Raw genomic sequence first — 20,609 nt, 5'->3', positions numbered from 1 at the left:
CACAAGTGAAACAGGAGCATAGTTCACGTTTGTGGGGACAGCAGGCAGCTGGTGTGATGAGAATAGAGTGGCCCAGGAAAATAGTAAAAGGACGCAGGATCAGAGAGGCAGCCCCCAGCCCAGCATAGTTCCTTGCACAGTACAGTACGGCTCACAGATACGTGTTGAATGAGCAAGTAAATGAATGAAGCCAGATATCATTTATTTATCTACGGATGAATGAATGAGGGGGCAATGAAGGCAAGGCAGAGTGGGTCTTAGAGATGTATCTAAGGCTGCAGGTGTATCTAAGGTAGGATGCGTTTTCCACAATTCATGAAGCAAGCACACGGTATCGTTTGCACTTTCCTCTTCTTTTCCCGTTCAGGAGGGAGAATGCTAATAGCCAGAGCAAGAGACCAGTTCTGGCTTGTTCTTGAAGGAACGTCTGTTCTTCCACACCACAAAGAAAATCAGAGGTTAGAAACTTGTTGGCGGAGCAGGAAGGTAGAACAGAGCTGCTCAGCTCTTGGTGGGTTTCAGAGGGGCTCCTGCCCACGTTGGGTGAAGCTCATCTTTTGTCCTGTGTGTCTGTAGGCCGTCTCATCACTCTAAGTCGGCGAGACGTGGGGAGAGCCGTGGGGTGGTGGAGCCCAGGAGCAGCAGACGGTGGCTGGTTTTCCGTAGGATGGATGGAAGGACTGCTGATCTAACTGAACCTCTGATTATCCTAAGCTGCTCTCAGAAATCCGTGGCTGCCTCCTGGGAGCTTTAAGAGGAAGAAGCTTAAGGATGTTCTAGGGGCCACCCTGCACAACTTTTCTAGATCTCCACCTGTGTTCTCGATACTCCAGTTCCTTCAGACCCGGCCCCTCTCTGCCCTTCTCTCCTAGCTGCCCACAGTCTCAGCTGCTGACTGTGTCTTAGGACGTCAGTTCTCCATCTTCTGGGCCTCCGCTCTAATATTCCCGGGGCTTGGAGTATCCGCTCCCCTTGGCCAGCAGAGTCCTACCCACGCTTCATAGCTCCTTTTGCAGTTTTCCCTTCTCAAAGGGAGAGAAGCGACCAGACACTCCTTTCTCTGTTCTCCTAAAACACTTTGCATTTGTGTCTGTTCAGCACTGTCTTGTGGTCCTAAATTTGCACACCTGACTCCCTGCCAACCTGTATGGGCAGAGACCCGTGCCATCTGCTTTCTTTTGCCCTATCACGGTGGGGAGATGTTGTGTGAGATATGACAGTTTTCTCATGTCCTTCCAGGTATAGTTAATCTCTCCCACTTTACTTCAACCCCTGCTTACTCGGAGTAGCATCATGGCATTGGCCTCAGCCTTGCCTAAGAGCCTGTAAGCAGTGCAGACTCAGGCCCCACCCTGGAGCTTCTGAGTAGACTCTGGTGTGTCCTGTGCACCTGCCACCCCCCAACCCTGCTTAGCACACTAACACAGAGACGTGTGAGAACGTCTTTCTCCCTCTAGACGTTGAGCTTCGGAAGCATGGGAAGCATCTCTTATCTAACACTGTTCTTGGCATGTTTCAAGCTCTCAAAAGTGTTTGCTGAGTGCCCTTCCAGGGCCTCTGGCGTTAGGTTGGAGATACTCCTTCAGTCAGCATATTGCTGCAGTGCATTTAGCTGTGCATGATGCTTTGCTGCGTGTGTGAGGCACCCTGCCATGAGTGGGAGTCAGCCTCTTTCTTTGGACTTTAAAGATTGGTAGGGGAAATAGATAGCCATCAGTTAACTGTGAGACAAGGCAGAGGGTGGTAAGTTCTGTAACTGCACCAATATCACCAGAGGCCTGAGGGATGGCAGTTACTTCCAGTTAAGAGGGTTTGTGATGGTTTCGTCGAGAGGATGGTGTCTCGTTGGTACCTTGCAAGATGAATAGGACTTTGACAGACAGACATGGTAGGAAGAGCCTGGGGAGAGCCGGTTCAAGAGCCCAGGCTTGCAGGAGTGTATGCAGGATGTTTCTTGAGCAAGTAAGACACAGGGGAGCCAGGCGGAAGGTACGATTGGGAAGGTGGGTGGAATGCTGACTGAAGTCCTTGAATTCTCACGGTCAGGCATCTGAGCTGGTGAGAAACATTTGCAGATCAAATGTGGTTGGTATGGTTAGATGTTCAGTGGTTTCTGAGGGCTCCTCCCTCCCGTCTCCCTTTTTCCTCCCATCCTTCCCTACTGGACGCGGATGAGGCGGGGGTGGGTTTGAAAGAGGTGGGGACAGGCCTGAATGTTTAGCCAGCTCTTGACTGCTTCATTCCGTGGGACCATAGCCCCAGGTCTTTTTTTAGTGCTAGCTGGTCAACCACTTCCTCCCTCACCCCCTTCCTGAATCACTTACCCAGTGAGGCCCCCTAAAGCGGAGAGACCCAAGCTTCATCACAGAGGGTTTCACACTGCTTTTTTTGTTGTTGTGAATTTTTATTTTGTATTGGTGAAAGTGAAAGTTGCTCAATCATGTCTGATTCTTTGCAACCCCATGGACCATACAGTCCCTGGAATTCTCCAGGCCAGAATACCGGAGTGGGTAGCCTTTCCCTTCTCCAGGGGATCTTCCCAACCCAGGGATCGAACCCAGGTCTCCTGCATTATGGGTGGATTCTTTACCAGCTGAGCCACAAGGGAAGCCCAAGAATACTGGAGTGGGTACCCTGTCCCTTCTCCAGCGGATCTTCCAGAACCAGGAATCGAACCGGGGTCTCCTGGATTGCAGGTGATTCTTTACCAGCGGAGCTATCAAGGAAGCCAGTTTGGGGATTGGGGTTTAGCCAGTTAACAAACTGTTACAGTTTCAGGTGTACGGCAAAGGGACCCAGCCATACATATACATGTACATACCTGTACATATACATTCTCTCCAAACTCCCATGCCATCCAGACCACCACACAACGCTGACCAGAGTTCCATATGCTGTAGAGTAGCTCCTTGTTGGCTGTCCATTCACAGAATGTGCTTTAAAACAGCATCAAACCCCCAGACTGAACCAGTTCCATGCATTCTGTTGTACTTGCCTCACTCCCAGCCCCGTGGGTTTGTGAGGACTAAGCATCTCTGCTTGTGGTGGGATGAGCATCCTTCTGCCCCTGTCCAGGCCTGGCAGGCAAGCTATCCAGGGACACAGCCCCACCCCTTGTTGGCTATGGCCCTGAACCGGACATCTACAGCGAGGCTTGTTTATTTCTTCTAGGGTCCAAGATGCACTGTTAGTGTGGAAGGCAAGCCCTCCACGGGTTGGCCCCAAGCTTGATCCTCTTTTTCTTGAGGCTTTTACTTCAGCTGACGAGTTTTCAAATAAGGTCAGAGAGTAACGCTCCTTATGCTCTCTTCAGTCAAGGGCCGGTGTCTTGCTTCCACTGGCTCCCCCAGCCCTGAGCCAGAAAGATGAGGTGAAACTCCTGAAAAGTTGTGTGACTTGTACCCCAGATGAAGGACTGAGAGCTCTCACCTTTTAGATGAGATCATTTTAGGATTCATTCGGCAGACTCAAGAATGAGGCACTGTGTTAAGCGCTAGGATTCAATCTTTCCTTTCCGTGGGAAGATTCTTCAGCCTGGATGGGGAGACATTCATTAGGCCAACATAGTGCGGCATCTTCTGTGCTGGAGGCTCCTATCAAGTGCTGCGGGAGTGGGGGAGCCTACTGCCTGGGGGTCAGGGAAGCCCCTCAGAGGAGGGAGCAGTTGAGCTGGATCTTCAGAGGCTGAGGAGGAAATCACCAGGCAGAAAAGTAAGGAATAAGGATCCAGGCAAGGGAATAGGGCCATGTAAGGGAATTGGCAGCAGCTCAGAAGAGAGGCATGAAAGTGTGAGTCGCTCAGTCTTGTCTGACTCTGCGACCCCATGGACTGTAGCCTGCCAGGCTCCTCTGTCCATGGAATTCTCCAGACGAGAATACTGGAGTCGGTAGCCATTCCCGTCGCCAGGGGAATCTTCCCCACCCAGGGATTGAATCCTGGTCTCCTGCATTGCAGGCAGATTCTTAACTGTCGGAGCCACCAAGGAAGCCCAGAAGAGAGGCCTTGGTGAGGCATAAAACTGGTTAGGTACATGGGGGCCAGTTTAGAATTTGGATCTGACTCAGGCAGTAGGGCGGAGAAGGCAATGGCACCCCACTCCAATACTCTGGCCTGGCAAATCCCATGGATGGAGGACCCTGGTAGGCTGCAATCCATGCGGTCACGAAGAGTCGGACAGGACTGAGCGACTTCACTTTCACTTTTCACTTTCATGCATTGGAGAAGGAAATGGCAACCCACTCCAGTGTTCTTGCCTGGAGAATCCCAGGGACGGGGGAGCCTGGTGGGCTGCCGTCTATGGGGTTGCACAGAGTCGGACACGACTGAAGCGACTTAGCAGCAGCAGCAGCAGCAGCAGGCAGTAAGGAGCTCAACAAAATGGGGACTGACATGACCAGACTCAATTTTAAATCGAGTTGATTCATTCACAGGCTTCATTCATTTAACATATAAGGAGTGTTAATTTCTAGACAATCCCAGGAAACATGAGAAAGATTGCTCCTTTGGTGGAACTCAGGATAAGTAAGTTCTTCATGTCAGGGAACCACCATCTGCTCTTGTCAGGGTTACCGGTGACCTCGCTTCCTCAGTGCAGAGCTGCCCCGTGACCTCAGAGATGTCCCTCGTGCTGCCCCTTCATCATCACGTCCACCCCCTCCTGCCCACCATCCCTAATTGCTGGCAACCGCTGATTTGTTCCCCACCTCTCATTTCAAGAATGGTGTATAAAATGGAATCACAGAGTATGTGACCTTTGAGATTGGCTTTTTTTCACTCGCATAGTGCATTTGAGGGTCATCTAATTTGTTGTATCAGTAGTGTGCTCTTTAATATATCTGAGGAGTGTTCCATGGTGTGGATGGATGTACCACATTTTGTTTAACCATTCACCCACTGAACCTTTAGGTTCTTTCCAGTTTTCACATATTACGAGAAAGGGTGCTGTGAACATTCATTTACAGGGTTGTGTATGAATGTCAGTTTTCATTTCTCTGGGATAAGTGCCGAAGAGTACAATTGCCATGCCACGTGGTAAATTGAGTTTCAGTTCTAGCAGAAATCGCCAAATTGTTTTGCAGAGTGACTGTGCCATCTTACATTCCTGCCAGCTTGTCTGAGTGCAATGGTTAATTTTGTGTGTCAGCTTGACTAGGCTGCGGTGCCCAGTTGTTTGAGCAAACACCAGTCTAGATGTTGCTCTGAGCGTATTTTTTTAAGATGTGATTAATGTTTAAAAAGTGAACTTAGAGTAGAGCAGATTACCTTCCAAGATGGGCTGGACCTCATCCAATCAGTCGACAATCTTAAGAGCAAAAACTGAGGTTTCCCAAAGAAGAAACGATTATTCAAGATTGCAACATAGAAATGCTTCCTGAATTTCCCACTTGCTGGCTTGCTCTCAAGATAGCAGTTAATTTTTATAAAAACCGAGGTGTATGTCGAAGTTCTTTTTTTTTTTTTCTAAGGGTGTCCAATTGCTCCAGTCCTATTTGCTAAAAAGCCTGTCTTTCTCCCATGTGAGGTGCGCAGATGCTTTTGTGCGTTTGTCAGAAATCAGTTGGCTGTCCCTGGATGGGGCTTCTTCTGGGTCCTGCATTCTCTTTCATTGGTCAGTGTCTCTCTCCCTGCTCTGGGACAGCACGGCTGTGCTCACTCTGGCTTTACGTGTGACAGGTAGTGAGATGGGGAGAGCTGCTCCTCCCCCTGTATTTGTTCTGTCTCACCTGTTCCCCATTTGAACCATTTCAAGCATACAGTTCAGTGGCCTTAGGTGCATTCGCAGTGTGGGATAGCCGGTGCCCCTGTGTGTTCTGGAAACTTTTTCATCAGTTGAAGCAGAACTCTATAAACATTGAGTAACAAGTCCCCAGTGCCCCTCCCCCAGATCCTGGTTTCCTTCGTTTTATAGAGCCAGCCAAAAAGTTCATTTGAGTTTTTCCATGACATCTTATGGGAAAACCCAAACAAACGTACTGCAGAACCCAGTATTCTCTTGTCCGTGTGGTTTTCACGATTCCACACCCTTCACATAAGTGGAATCATATAATATTGTCCTTTTGTGCCTGGTTTATTTCACTTAGTATAATGTTTTCAAGGTTCATCCATGTTGTAGTGTGTATTAGAATTTCATCCCCCTTTTAAAAAAAGTCTTCCTTTTTTTTTTTAGAGCAGTTTTAGGTTCGCAGCATAACTGAACTGAAGACAGAGATTTCCCATACACTCCCTGTTCGTGCTGCACACGGAGCCTCCCCACCATCAGTATCCTGCACCCAACTGGTACACTTGTTACAGTCAGTAAGCCTATATTGACACGTCAGTACCACCCAGAGTCTGTACTTTACATTAGCGTTCACTTTTGGTGGTGTATGTCCCAAGGTTTTGAGAAATGAATGGCACATGCCCACCACTGTAGTGTCACAGAGCAACTCATGGCCCAGAAGACCGTCTGTGCTGCACCTGTTGGGCCCTCCCTAAGCCTGGCAGCCAGTGAGCCTTGTACTGTCGCCATAGTTCTTGCCTTTTCCAGAATGTCAGGTAGTTGGATGCATGCCTTTTAAAGATTTTTTTTCTTTTCACTTAAATATGTATGTAAGGGTCGCCTATGTCTTTTCATGGCTTGATAGCTCTTTTGTTAACTCCTTTGGGAAAATTCCAGGGAGCGTGATTGCCGGGTTACATGCTAAGAATACGTGTAGCTTTGTCCGAGGTGCCACACTGCCTTCCAAAGCAGCTGTCCCGTCCTGCGTTCCCACCAGTGATGAGTGAGCATTTTTGTTGCTCCGCATCTTTGCCAGCATTCAGTGTCGGCAGTGCTCTGGGGTTTGGCCATCCTAGTGGATATGTATTGTTACTTCATTGTTTTAATTTGCATTTCCCTGATGACATGGTGTGGAGTGTCTTAATATGCTTATTTAATACACTTATTTTTTGCCATCTGTATTGGGGAGATGTCTGTTAAAGTCTTCTGCCCATTTTTAAATTCAGCTGTTTTCTTATTGATGGATTTTTTAAAGTTTCTTGCATCTTTTGAATAACAGTCCTTTCTCAGACACGTGTTTTACAAATATTTCCTTCCAATCTGTGGCTTATCTTTTTCTTGATTCCATCCTTTTTAGGGCGGAGCGGTGATCTGTTATATGTATATGCCGCATTTTATTTATCCCCTTATCTATTGACGGGCGCCTGGGTTGTCTCCATCTTTCGGCCACTATGGATACTGGCGCTGTGAACACGAGTGTACAAATAAATCTTTGAGACTGTGTTCAGTCCTTTCGGATGCATACCTGGGAGCGGGACCGCTGCGTCATATTGTTGGTCTGTGTTTAACTTTTTGAGAAACAGCCAGACTGCCTTCCATCATAGCTGCGCCATTTTGCATCTCACCAGCAGTGCTCACGGGTCCCAGTGTGGTCACATCTTCATCGACGCTTGGGACTTTCTGTTTGATTTTTCTTTTTCTTTTCTTCCTTTTTTTTTTTCTTCTAATAACAGCTACACTCACGAGTGTGAACTGGCATCTCGTTGCGGCTGTGATTTACATTTCCCTGACGACTAATGATGTTAGACATCTTTTCATGTGCTTGTTTGGCCCTTTGCACTTAATTTTTGTTCAAAACTACTTTAGCTATTTTAGTTCCTTTGCCTTTCCGTATAAATTTTGGAATAATCTTGTTTATAGCTATAAAGACTCTTGCTGGAATTTTGGTAGGAATTGCATTAAATCTATGCACTGATTTGGAGAGAAGCAACATTTTTATTGCGTTGTGTCTTGTAATCCTTGCACACAGTATGTCTCTCCGTTTATTTAGATCTTTGATGTCTTTCATCAGCATTTTGTAGCACATCAATCCTGTTAGCTCGACTTGTTAAATTCGCATCGTTTAATTTTTTTGAGCAATACGTAATTATATTTTAGATTTTGACTTACACATGTTAACAGTATGTGGAAGTACAGTTGATTTTCTATGATGATATTGTGTCCTGTGGCCTTATATACTGGGACCTTGCTGAACTCACTCATTGGTTCTAGGTTATTTCTGGGTGGTGTTTGGCATTTTTTTTTTGTGGGGAGGGGACTGTGGGGGTTGGTAGATTGCCTTGGATTTTGTACCTAGACCATTGTGTCATTGGCAAATAAGGATACTATTATTTCTTATTTTCTGATGTGTATTCCTTTTATTTCGTTTTGTTACCTCATTGCACTGGCTGGAACTTTCAGGACTATGCATAATAGCGATGGTAGGAGTAGACAACCCTGCCTTCCTCCTCTTCTCAGGGAAGAGTATTCAGTCTTTTACCAGTAACTATGCAGGTAGCTGATGGTCTTTTGTAGATGTTCTTTATCAAGTCGAGGCAATTCCCCCTATTTCTAGTCTTTTTAGAGTGTTTATCATGAATAGGTGTTAAATTTTGTCAAATGCTTTTTCTGTTGTACATCCCTGATTGAGAGGGTCATGTGATTTATTTTTCTTCTAACCTGTTTTTATGGTGGATTATATTGATTGAGTTTTGAATATTGAATCTCCTTTGGATCCCCCAAATAAACCCTACTTGGTTGCAGTATATGATTCTTTTTGTATTTTGTTAAAGGATTTTGCATCTATATTCCTGAGGGATATTGGTCTGTAGTTTCCTCTCTTTTGTACTCTCTGTTGTCTACTTTGAGTATTAGCCTAATACTGACTTCAGTTTGAGTTGTCCCTTTCTCTTCTATTTTCTGTAAGAGATAGTTTAGAATTGGTATTAGTTCTTTTTTAAGTGTTTGGTGGAATCCTCCAGGTCTCAGCCTGGAGACAGACCTTCTTTTCGAGACTTTTAAAATTACAAAATCAATTTCCTTATTAGCTCTAGGGCTATTATAATGGTCTCATTTTGGTGGGTGAGGGAGAGAGAGCAAGGTGAGCTGGGAGTCACATTGCTCTGGAATCCACCGCTCACACTTACAGAGGAGGACACCAAGTGGCCCTAGTTCCCGTCCACCTGGCCTCAGGGGGGTCACACGCTCCAGTTACGATGGGCAGTCGGACGCTGGGTTTGTTTATCCCTTTCCAGAGTCAGGATATTTTCCCCGATTCAAAAAGTGAGTTATCTTCACGGCAGATAGCTGTCGACCATTTCTGCGTCCCCTGCAGTGTGTTCCCAGTCAGTTCAGCGCTGTGTTTGCTCTGCCCTTTGATGCCTGCAGCAGACACCGCTTCTGTGGCGTTTTCATACCTGGGGTCCTTGAAGACCTAACTGATGAGCTGAGTGGGGGCCTCCAGGTAACCACCAGGGGCCAGTCAGAGCTGAAACCACCTTTGGTTAGAGCCCGTTTGTGAAGACCAGGAAGGAAGGTCCCCCTTTCTTGCATTTTCCCAGGGCTTTCTCCAGACCACAGTGCTCAGAACTCTTAAATGCAGAACCAGCCTCAGCAGTCTAGACCAATCATTCACTGTCTCATGTAATCAAACAGGAAAAAAGATGGGGAGCTGAAGTGCTGCCAAGGCCCCTGCCCTGTGTGGTCAGCGTCCTCCCACCGCAGACTGCTTCATCACACACAGAAGTTGGTGGAGCCCCCGCCAGCTCCTTGTTACCTGGAGCTGTTGTCATCATCATTGCGCTATTACAGAGGATTCGTAGCAAATATATTATTAAGCATTATTCATACATAGCTAATAACTTTATATTACATAGCTATAGAGGTCATCGTATATCTAGATGATAATGAATATTCATGATAGATTGTTGTTGTACTAGCCATCAAGCGTGTGGTTATTTCTAGGTTTGCGGTATCTGGTGGTGGTGGTTTAGTCGCTAAGTCAAGTCCGACTCTTGCAACCCCATGGACAGTAGCCTGCCAGGTTCCTCTGTCCCTGGAATTCTCTAGGCAAGAATACTGGAGTGAGTTGCTATTTCCTTCTCCAGGGGATCTTCCCAACCCAGGAGTCAAACCCAGGTCTCCTGCGTTGCAGGCAGATTCTTTACCAAACGAGCTATGAGGGAAGCCTTACTGTATCTACTTATATATGTAAAAAAGTTTTGAATGAAATGAGTAGAAAATTCACAATGCCCTCTGCTCAGTCTTCCATATCCTTCTCTAAATTTAACTGAAGGAAACTGTGGTCCATTTTGGCTATCACTTTTAGCGAAACTGCCATTTTTTTCCTACCATATTACTTTATTTTCGCAAAGATTCGTTGATTTTCTGCGTAGCCATTAAGGATGGAGTTGGTATTTTAATTTCAATAAATATTTACTGAACTATTTAGGGGATGTGCAAGACCGTTATTACCTCAAGGAGTTTGAAGTCCACTGGACTTCAGAACAGAAAAGTATCATGCTTAAGACTGAGGCGTCACATCTCAAACATGCAGTAGCCTTACTTGTCTGACACGTGAATAAGATTCTGGTTTGGGTGGACAGCTGGGCCTCACTGGCTTTGTGCTGGGTGGTTGCTGAATAACGTGGGGGATTGGTAGGTTCCTGAGGTCTGAAGGCAAGTGCTTCAGGGCATCTCCAGGCAATCCACCTCCTGCATTGCTGGTGCACAATTAGCTGAGGCTAATTAGCACCGAAACTCCATGGGGGTGTTGGAGAAAGGATGATTGATTGTGTAACTATGGTTAAGAAACTGAAGTTTAAAAAAAAAAAGGCAACTGGTGGTAGCAGGCCCATACAGGCCATTCATGACTCCTGTGTGAACGCCTCTATTTCAGGCTGAGCTCACTTCCTTTTCGAAAGGAACGAGTGTTTTTGTATTAGACACTGTATCCCAGTGTTGGGTTCCACAAGGTGTAGACAGTTCATCCTAGTTCAGCAGGGTGTGACCTCTGAAAATCAGGTGTGATGTGGGTGGGGCATGGGGTGGTGTCTTAAATAAGTGGTCAGCATCTTTCCCTTTCTAGAGAATGTGTTCACCTCCCTCTTCATAATATTTGTTCCCTATGACTCTAGAGCAGAGGTCAGCAAACTTTTTCTGTAAAGAAGCAGGTAGTTTTTTGGTTTTGCGGGCCAGTGGTCACTATCTCAGGTACTCAGTTTGCTATTGTATGGGCATGTCTGTGTTCAAAAACAAAAATTTTATATATGGTTACTCAAAGTTGGATTTTATATGATTTTCACATGTCATGAAATCTGAGGCTTGATTTTTATCAACCATTTGAAAATGTAAAACCTATACTTAGTTCAAAAACAGGTAGGCAGGCCAGATTTTGGCCTATAACCATGGTTTGTTGACCCCTTCTTTAAAGGAATTAAAAATAACTTCTGTGAAATTCTCAATATAAGGACATTTTCTTTCTTTCTTTCTTTCTTTAACAAGCACTTATGTAGCACATCATATGTGCCATGCACTTTTAAATGCCTTGCATTAAATGCCGATATAATCCTCCCAATAACCCCATGAGGGAGGTACTGTTTACCCCACTTTTGCAGATTTGTGAATTGAGGCAGTAAAGTTAAATGACTAGCCCAGGGTTACATTGCTAGTAAGTGGCAGAACTTAGATTTGAACTCAGAGTAATTAATAATTTAGCTGTTAATTTAGTTCCAGAGTATCTGTTCTTATCTACCATGATAACTGTCTCTCTTAAAGAGACAATTATTGACTTTCTAGCCAGAAGGAATTTTACAGATTAACCCATGCCTACTCATTTTTATAGGCTCATCCTTACCCACAAGATTCATAGCTTTTATGATTCAAATGTGTGCCTTAGTGAAATTATGGATTACTACTTGTCATGCAATTTCAGCATCTCTTGTGACTGCCTAAAAGCTTAGTCTTAAACCTCACTGATCCCAAGGGGATTCTGTCTGCACAGGCAAGGCACTTAACTATTCACTTACTGTTTTATTTATGTTTATTGTGGGCTCCTTGAAGGTAGGAGGAATAGGATCAAAATGTTTCCCATCAGACAGAAATCAATTCTAGATTTCTTGCTTTCTTTGGGGACGCCTGTCTCCGATTACTCCCAACTCAGATTTCGCCCTGCTGCTTTTCCTGCCTGAACAAGCAACTAGTTGAATCTTGAGTCTCACCTGCCTTTGACAGGAACAGAGTTCATGGTATCATGCTACACTGTCTGTGCTGATCCAAAGATACCTGGGCAGGGTCAGGAATGAAAGATTTCTTAGTCTTTCCAAGGAAGAAAATGGGAAAATGTGTGTGTGTGTGTGTGTGTGTGTGTGTGTGAAAGCAAGTCACAACTTAGGTAGAGCTGAGGTGCTCAGGATTTCTGATTGCATTTGCTCAGTCAAGGTCTCAGACACCACTAACTAGGAGGGATCTCCAGGTACCTCTGGTGCAGGGGTTCCCATGCTAAAGGGATTCTGCAGAATTGTTGCAAAGGGCCCTCAAATCAACACCTGCACCAGTCTGTGGGCCAGATAAATTATATTGTTTAGGTGTAGGTACAGCTATTTTTCAAATGGCATGTAGGTGCCATCACCTAAAGACAAATTAGTTGTTCCCCTTAACTGAGCACGGAATTCAGATGTAATCTGGCTAGCATATCCCAAGATAGGCCTGTCGTCTCTTTAGCTGAGCTTTTTTGGGAAATCAGGTCACCCAATTCGTGCACATACAGCTTGTCCTTTTGTCTTCTGTTTACTTTCTGCATGAAAAATAAATGCACAGGAGTTTTAACACAGCAAATTGAATACACATTTTATCCTCCATTCCTTCCTGTAATACTGTTAAAATGGTAGTAAGAGGGAAAAGGGGGCTCCCTGGATGGCTCAGTGGTAAAGAATCCACCTGCCAGTGCAGGAGACACTCATTTAGATCTCTGGATCAGGAAGATTCCCTGGAGGAGGAAATGGCAACCCACTCCGGTATTCTTGCCTGGGAAATCCCATGGACAGACAAGCCTGGTGGGCTACAGTCCATAGGGTTGCAAAAAGTCAGACATGACTTAGCACACAGAAGAGGGAGAAGAGAGATCAGCAAATGAGAGGTCATTGGAATGTCGAAGCCAAGAAGTGAGTGTGATGAACTTAGTGGACCTGAGGAATTGAAAGTTCTTGCTGAAGGTGTGGGGAGAGAACTAACAAGAAAGAGGATTTGTAATGCGGAACCCTGGATTAGCTCCAGAACTGGAGAAACCAAATACTGAAAACAGGAAGATTAGTTGAAAGTCTGTGTAAAAAACAGATGCCTACAGCCCCTCCCCTACTCTCACAGGAGACAAAAATTTTAGTCTTAGGTATTGAATCAGAGGTACACCAAGCACAGAAGATGGGATGGAGTACAGAGCAAAACTGAAAATAGGGGCTTTAAGACAAAGTTATAAATATAGTGATTAGTAGAACAATTCCTCTCTCTCACAGTTTTCAGAATATTTGCAGGCAGATGCTCCCATGCAAAAGACTGAAAGGTCTTTCTCTGATAAATATAGTTCCAGAGAAGTCCTAAAGATACTGCCTACTTTGAGGGACCCTCAAAAAATGGCAGATTCTTCTTGCCTGATTACACTAATGTGAAGTGCTCAAGTTGATGAGCTTAGCTATCATAAACAGAGCTTTCCAGTAGCTTTAAAAGTCTGAGCAGATAGCCAGGTGTTATAAGACATTTAAAGGATATAAAAGACAGTCTAAAACAAATGGAAGAGAAAAGAACTCAGAAGAAACAGTAAAAGCAGGGAGAAGGAGAAGGAAATATTTTAACTATAATATCTTGAGAGAGATTAGAGAAAATATTGCATTCATAAAAGATGAACTAGATTCTTAAAAAATAAATAAAAGGAATCTCCAGAAAACAAGACTTCTTAGAAATTAAAAGTATGATAGCAAGTATGAAAAATACCACACAGAAATATTGAAAGGTAACGTTAAGTAGATTCTCAGAAGACAGACCAAATGAAAGAGATGAAACATTGGGGAGAAGAGAGAAATTATAGAGGATCATTCCAAGAGGTCTAATACCTAACTAATGGGAATGTGAGATGAAATAAACAGTAGACAGGAGGAAATTATCAAAGAAATTGTATGAAAAGGTGTTCTTAGAACTGAAATAATGTCTATAGAATGATGCTGCACAGTAAATAAAAGAAAATTGACTCCAAGTTACAGCCTTATGAGGTTTCAGATCTCTGAGGAAAAAGAGAAAGTCCCAAAAGCCTCTAGAGAGAGCAGTCACACACTTAGGGTTAGTATTCAAAATGGCATGAACTTTCTTGAAAGTAACAAACTAGAAGACACTGGAACGACACCTCTGAATTCTGAAAGAGGGCAATTCCCTGGCAGCCTAGTAGTTCGGATTCCACACTTTGACTGTCAAGGGCACAGTGAATCCTGTGGTAGATCCCTGGTTGAGGAATTAAGATCCCACAGCACTGCCCTCCCACCCTCAAAAAAAAAATTCTCAACACAGAATTTTATAGCCAGCTAAAATATCACCCAAGTTTAAGGGTAATAAAGACATTTTCAGACATTTTGTGCATATGCCCTTAGATATTGTGATATAATAAGAAATATATATTTGGGCTTTGTCCCTGATTCCTGACACAGAGCTCCAAAAACCCTTGTAACTTTCTGAGTTGTAGGGCTGATACGAGCTTCTTCTGTTGTAATACTTGCCTTTTGTTCTGAGTTCCCAACCCAGGAGCTTCTAAAACCCTTGGAATTTTCTAAGTAATAGGGGTAAGAGGAGAAGTCAGCCATACCTGTGTTTATGCTAACGAGGTAACTCTTTGTGGGCCCCTCCATAACTTCAGAATGAGAACTGGTTGCCAGAAGAACCAACCGTGTGATTAGAGGTTTGGAACTTTCAGCACCATCTTGCTGCCTCTAGAGAGGGGAGAGGGACTGGAGATGGTGTTAATCACCAGTGAGCAATGAGTTAATCAGTCATGCTTACTTAAAAATACCATTCTAGCAAATTCTCAAACCTGAAGAGGGGAATTGTGGGGAACCCCACCGCTCTTCTGACCTTATAACTGATTGGTCAGAAGTACAAGTGGCCCAGACTTGCAGTTGGCATCTGAAGCAGGAGCAGTCTGGTGGAACTGTTAGGGGTCCACACGAACTCTACATGGTGTCAGATTTGAATTCAATTGTAGGATACTTTGGCTGCCTGATGCGAAGAACTGACTCATAGGAAAAGACTCTGATGCTGGGAAAGATTGAAGGCAGGAGGAGAGCAGGATGACAGAGGATGGGATGGTTGGATGGTATCACTGACTCGACGGACATGAGTTTGAGCAAACTCCAGGAGATGGTGATTGACAGAGAAGCTGGCGTACTGCAGTCCATGGGGTTGTAGAGTCAGAAGTGACTGAACTGAACTGTAGGATACCAGTTGGTGTCTGGAAAGTTGGAGAATTGGTTGGTGTGAGAACAGAGCCAACGCATTTGGTGTCAGATATGCTGTGAGTTAAAAACAGTTCATAGTACACCCTTTTTAAAGACGCTCTGCTAGAAGACACTTTTCACCAGAAAAAGGAAACTAATTTAAAGGAGAATTAAATGGGATCCAAGAAACAAGGATTCCAATACAGGTTAGGGGAAAGGAATTCCCCTATATATATCTAGTATAGATATATCACAAGAACAAACTGATAGAGTAGTTGATGGAACATATTAAAGGGAGTTCAATACTTTATTATCTTCAGGGAAAATAGGCTTTATACCAACAAAGAAATGCAATCATAGTATACATCTTGGCTTGGCTACAAATAGTATTCACATAGACCTAATAATGCAACTCTTAATGCTAATTTAACCAAAATTTGTCATAATTCTATAGAAAAATTGAGAGTAAGCAGAGTAGTATGTGACAAAAGCATTAGAACAAAATCCTAATCTTCCATCATTAGAATTAAATAGATAACATCATAGTTATATTTTGCTGCATAACAAATTACCCTAAAACTTAGTGACTTAAAATATCAGATATTTATTGCCTCACAGTTTCTGTGGGTCATGAGTTGAGAAGCCCTCATGGGGTTGCAGTCCAGGTGTCACCTTGGGCTGTAGTCCTGTGGACCTCTCCTTAGTGAAAGTCACTCAGTCGTGTCCAACTCTTTGTGACCCCATAGACTATACAGCCCATGGAATGCTCCAGGCCAGAATACTGGAGTGGGTAGCTGTTCCCTTCTCTAGGAGATTTTTCCAACCCATGGATTGAACCCAGGTCTCCTGCATTGCAAGCGGATTCTTTACCATCTGAGCCACCAGGGAAGCCCGGACCTCTCCTTTGGATATGTTGTTACCCGGCTTCCCTGAGAGTACGTGATCCAGGAGAGAGAACCAGAAGAATTTCCAGTGTGTTCTGTGATCCAGCCTCAAATGTGACCTACCGTCATCACTTCTGCTACGTTCCATCAGTCATGCAGACCGACCCTGAGACATTGTGGGAGGGGCCTGCACAGGGACATGGATGCCAGGAGACAGGGGTCAGTTAGGAGCTGTTCAGAGGCTGACTACCACAAGTAATAACTAGCAGTGAAAATTAAAGAAATAATTGTTGTTTATCTGCTAAGTCGTGTCCACCTCTTTTGTGACCCCATGGACTATAGCCTGCCAGCCTCCTCTGTCCATGGGATTTCACAGGCAAGAATACTGGAGTGAGTGGCCATTTCCCCTTCCAGGGTATCGTCCCGACCCAGGGATGGAACCTGCGTCTCCTGCATTGTCAGGCGATTCTTTACCACTGAGTCACCCGAGAGGCCTCAAGAAATAATATTATAGGCATATTACTTAGAAAGGTGGAAAGAAATACCACAAGAAAGAGGCTGCCCTTAGGAGCAGGAATCGGGGGACCAGAAACTTCTAGTTTTCATTACAAGCCTTGTAGAACAATTTTAAGAAATATTGTGTGTATTGGTGTGATTTTTTTTAATTATGAAAAACCCTCAGTGTGCAGCCATATAATGTCACCAACGCTGGTAGTAGAACAACACGTGGATTATATGAGGAAGATGTAGAATCTGAATCTGGTTAAGGATCCTTTGGTATTTAGACAGTGGTGTGCCTGTTCTTGAAGCAGTTAATGGATAATAAACCTAAAGTTCAGTGAAAAAGAGGACACGGTGACACAGCCTGAGCTAGAATCCTTGAATAAATGTGACCCAAAGAGATGAGTACGAGGTAGTGAAATGGCTTTGGCATTTCACTAATGTGGGACTTGGATGAAAAAGGAAGGAAAAAACCAGACTGTTTTGCTCTTTCTGATGAGTAGAAAGTTCTTAAGTGGAAATGTTTATGTGTCTTGGAGCTATAAATGGCAAAGCTTGTTAAAAGGAATATCCTTTTGGCAGACAGTGGGAAAGCACTTTGGAGAACTCCCCAGGATTAAGGATGTGTCCGTGAGGGTTTGGTACAGATTAGAAAGAGTCGGCCTCTGTCCCTGTGAGCCCTGTGAGCTGTGCAGAACGCCAGCCAGTCCACAGCCCGAGTCCTTCCAGCTGCTGCCAGGGTCACGTTCCTAGGAGAACTCTGGGCTCCTTGTGGTCTACCACAGCCTGCTTGGCACCCCGGGACCCCATAATAACTGTGCCCATGGTATTTGCTCTGTCCTTGATCCCCACATGTGCCCCCACCCCCCAGCACTTTTCAAGCCTGGTCTTATTTCTCATGTGTTTACTCTTCTTGAGGAGCCTCCTGTTAGGTGCTTCAGGGCTCTTGGCTAGTTTGTGTCTTCCATCTGAATATTGGGATCAGGAAAAAGGGTTCGGGAAGTCAGGTCTCTGAGTTGCTAGGAGATGTGTGGAGGGGTGCAGTGAAGACTGCTGTGTAAATAAAAACTTCTAACTACTTTAATACCTCTTAAAAATGTGCTATTTGCATTCTCCTACTATAACTGAGTATGCTGAGTTTAAAGTACTTCAGGGTCTTTGTGGAGTGCCTCGGCCATCACGTACTGGGATGCCCTCAGTACCCCTCCACTGGGCAGACAGTTGACCTGTGGAAGGAATAGGGTGGGTTTTCACATTTGCGTTGCTCAATGTCTGTCTTTGTATTTTACTTTGCCCACAGATCGGGGACCACAAATTCAGTGCTCACCGGATCGTCTTAGCAGCCTCTATCCCGTATTTCCATGCTATGTTTACAAATGACATGATGGAGTGCAAGCAGGATGAGATTGTAATGCAAGGAATGGACCCAAGGTGCGAAGTTTGTCCCTCAGGTTCCACAGCCTGCTTTCAGCCTTGTGTTTGGTGCCCTTTGAGGGCCTTCCAGTGGGACCCAGGATCTAGCACAGCTCCACACACATAGTAGGTGCCCAGTAAACAAGCTAGAACCTCAGCCACTGGCCTGAGACAGGGTTAAAATAAGGAGTTTTGATGTGTTTTTCCTCTATTAGAGTAACATGTCTCATAGGAACTAGGGTTCAGTACAGAGATGGTGGTGTATTATTCTCTTCACTTTTCTCCCAGCCTTTTAAGCTGACAAAGTAGTCTTTCCAATAAGTGTCTTCATTCATTACCCTTTTCCTTAGTCAGGAACAGCGTTATTCATTAGAGCTTCCTGTATGGATGGAGATGTTTTGTTTGTTGTCTCCAAAATGGTAGCCCTTAGCACATGCAGCTGTTGAGCACTTGAAATGTGGCTGGTAGGACTGAGAGACTGAATTTTAAGTATTATTTAATTGTAATTAATTTAAATTTAATTTTAGGGGAATCCCCTAGTTGTCCAGTGGTTAGCACTCCACACTTTCACTGCCAGGAGCCCAGGTTCAGTCCCTGGTTGGGGAACTAAGATCCTGCAAGCCACACAGCATAGCCAAAAAGATAAATAAATAATAATAAATGTAGTTTTAAATAGCCATGCGTGATTTAAATACTCTCCTGATCAGGAGAGTTTTTCCATGAAGAGAATCTAGAAGTAAGGACAACTTTAAATAGTGCATAAACGATGCACTTTCAGTGCTTCCAGTTCTGCCTCCTGACCCTAAAATTCACCTAGGGCAGAATTTCTCAGCCTCAGCACTACTGACATCGGGGGACAATGATTCTTTGTTATGGAGGGCTTTCTGGGACACTGAAAGATGTTTAGATGGGACATATTTCATAGTATGCCTTTTTTATTTTTCTCCCTGGAGAAGGGAAAGGCTACCCACTCCAGTATTCTGGCCTGGAGAACTCCATGGGATCACAGAGTCAGACACGACTGAGCGACTTTCATTTTCTTATGCCTTTTTTGGGCCTTGAGAGGAAAAAGGTGTATTTATATGACGTAAAAGAGTGGACTGCAAGTCTGTGAATCCGGGCTGTTTGTTCATAACCTCGGCTACATGCAGAGGTCCATTGCACCTACTCTGCCTGGCGTTGTGCTGGGGTCTGGGCACATAGCAGCCAAGAGGACACACAGGATGACTCTTGTTGGGGGAGACGAGAAACAAACCAGTGACTCTAAAATATTAGCCCGCAACCTATCCTTTGTCACCCGACTTCTTAATCTGCCAGCGGTGAAAACTCGAAGGAGCAGCTAGGAGACTGCAGTGTTCTGTGGATAACTGAAGGTGACCTGCCCTAGCACATGGCGAGGGTTTATATACCCTCTGCAGGGGAGCAGCCCCAGGCCAGCTTACCTGTGAGGAGAGACAGCAACGTGTCTATCTCCACGGGCAGTTGAACATGCTCTTCTCTGAGGTCTGCGTCTGATGGAGCCATGCTAATCGCCACGTGCCATCCAAGCACCTCATTTAACAGGTAGACGGAGCACCTGTGATCTGTGCTGCTGTAAGCACTGAGACACAGCATTGAGGAAACAGCACCTCTTATTACGCCAGCTTTCTGGTAGCAGTGATCTGGTGGTAGACAGCCAGATACAGCTGGGAAGCAAAAAGAAAAGCAGACAAAGGCTAGCAAATGATGGTGGGGGTCCATGCTATCTCAGAGTGATCAGGGAAGCCCTCTGTGTTGAGGTGACATATGAGGTGAAGTGAGGGAGTAAGCCATCCGGGGGAGGAGCCCTCCAAACAGAGGGAGCCGCCAGTGCAAAGGCCCTGAGGTCAGAGTGTGTTCAACATGTTGGAACAGAGTAAGGGGAAGAGTGGAAGGTGATGAGGTCAGAGGTGGAGGGGCCAGACCATATACAGCCCTACAGACAGAACTTGGATTGCATTCTTGGTGTGAACTGGAAGGCAGAAAAAGCCTCATGCTGAAAGTTTATCCCAAGGAAATAATCGGAAAACATTATTTGTAATAGCTATTATGCTTACCAATAAAGAAAGAAATTATAGCATATTTATGTGTTGGACTACTATTTAGCACCCGTTAAAAATGTTAAACATGGGGAGTTTGCTGGTGATCCAGCGGTTAGGACCTGGTGCTCCCACTGCCATGGCCTGTGTTCAGTCCCTGATTGCATAACTGAGACCCTGCAAGCCTCACAGTGCAGCCAAAAAACCATGAATACAGTGTAGAAACATCGGAAAGGGCTTCAAAATGATTATATCCATACAACTACAGCATGCAGGCAAGTAGGAAATGAAAACGAACCTAGAAATGACTACAGTTGACTCATTCAGTGGTGAGATTCTGGGTTGTTGCTTTCTCTTTGTAGAACTTTCTGTAATAAAAATATTTGGGCAGTAAGGACACCCTAAGAAGTAGAAGTATAGCTACGGTGAAATGATTATCCTTTTCAGGTAGATTCTCAAAGGACACAGGCTAATTGTATCTGCGAG

The 20,609-nt window shown here is 44.8% G+C and overlaps 1 protein-coding gene across 4 annotated transcripts in view; it reads left to right on the top strand.

Annotated features, from left to right (window-relative positions):
- The window catches only part of KLHL18 (kelch like family member 18), a 51,335-nt gene that overhangs the window by 8,191 nt on the left and 22,535 nt on the right, over positions 1 to 20,609 (top strand). For 2 of the 4 annotated variants that reach the window (XM_061396982.1, XM_061396981.1), the window contains exon 2: positions 17,954 to 18,084. The exons of 1 other annotated variant lie outside the window; for it this stretch is intronic. In XM_061396982.1, coding sequence (XP_061252966.1) covers positions 17,954 to 18,084 — 131 coding nt within the window. One more of the 4 variants, XM_061396983.1, reaches the window with a different exon arrangement.

Source organism: Bos javanicus, chromosome 22 (assembly GCF_032452875.1).
Source record: "Bos javanicus breed banteng chromosome 22, ARS-OSU_banteng_1.0, whole genome shotgun sequence".
In the NCBI taxonomy this organism is placed as follows: domain Eukaryota; kingdom Metazoa; phylum Chordata; class Mammalia; order Artiodactyla; family Bovidae; genus Bos; species Bos javanicus.
This window is presented reverse-complemented; position numbering and strand designations above follow the sequence as displayed.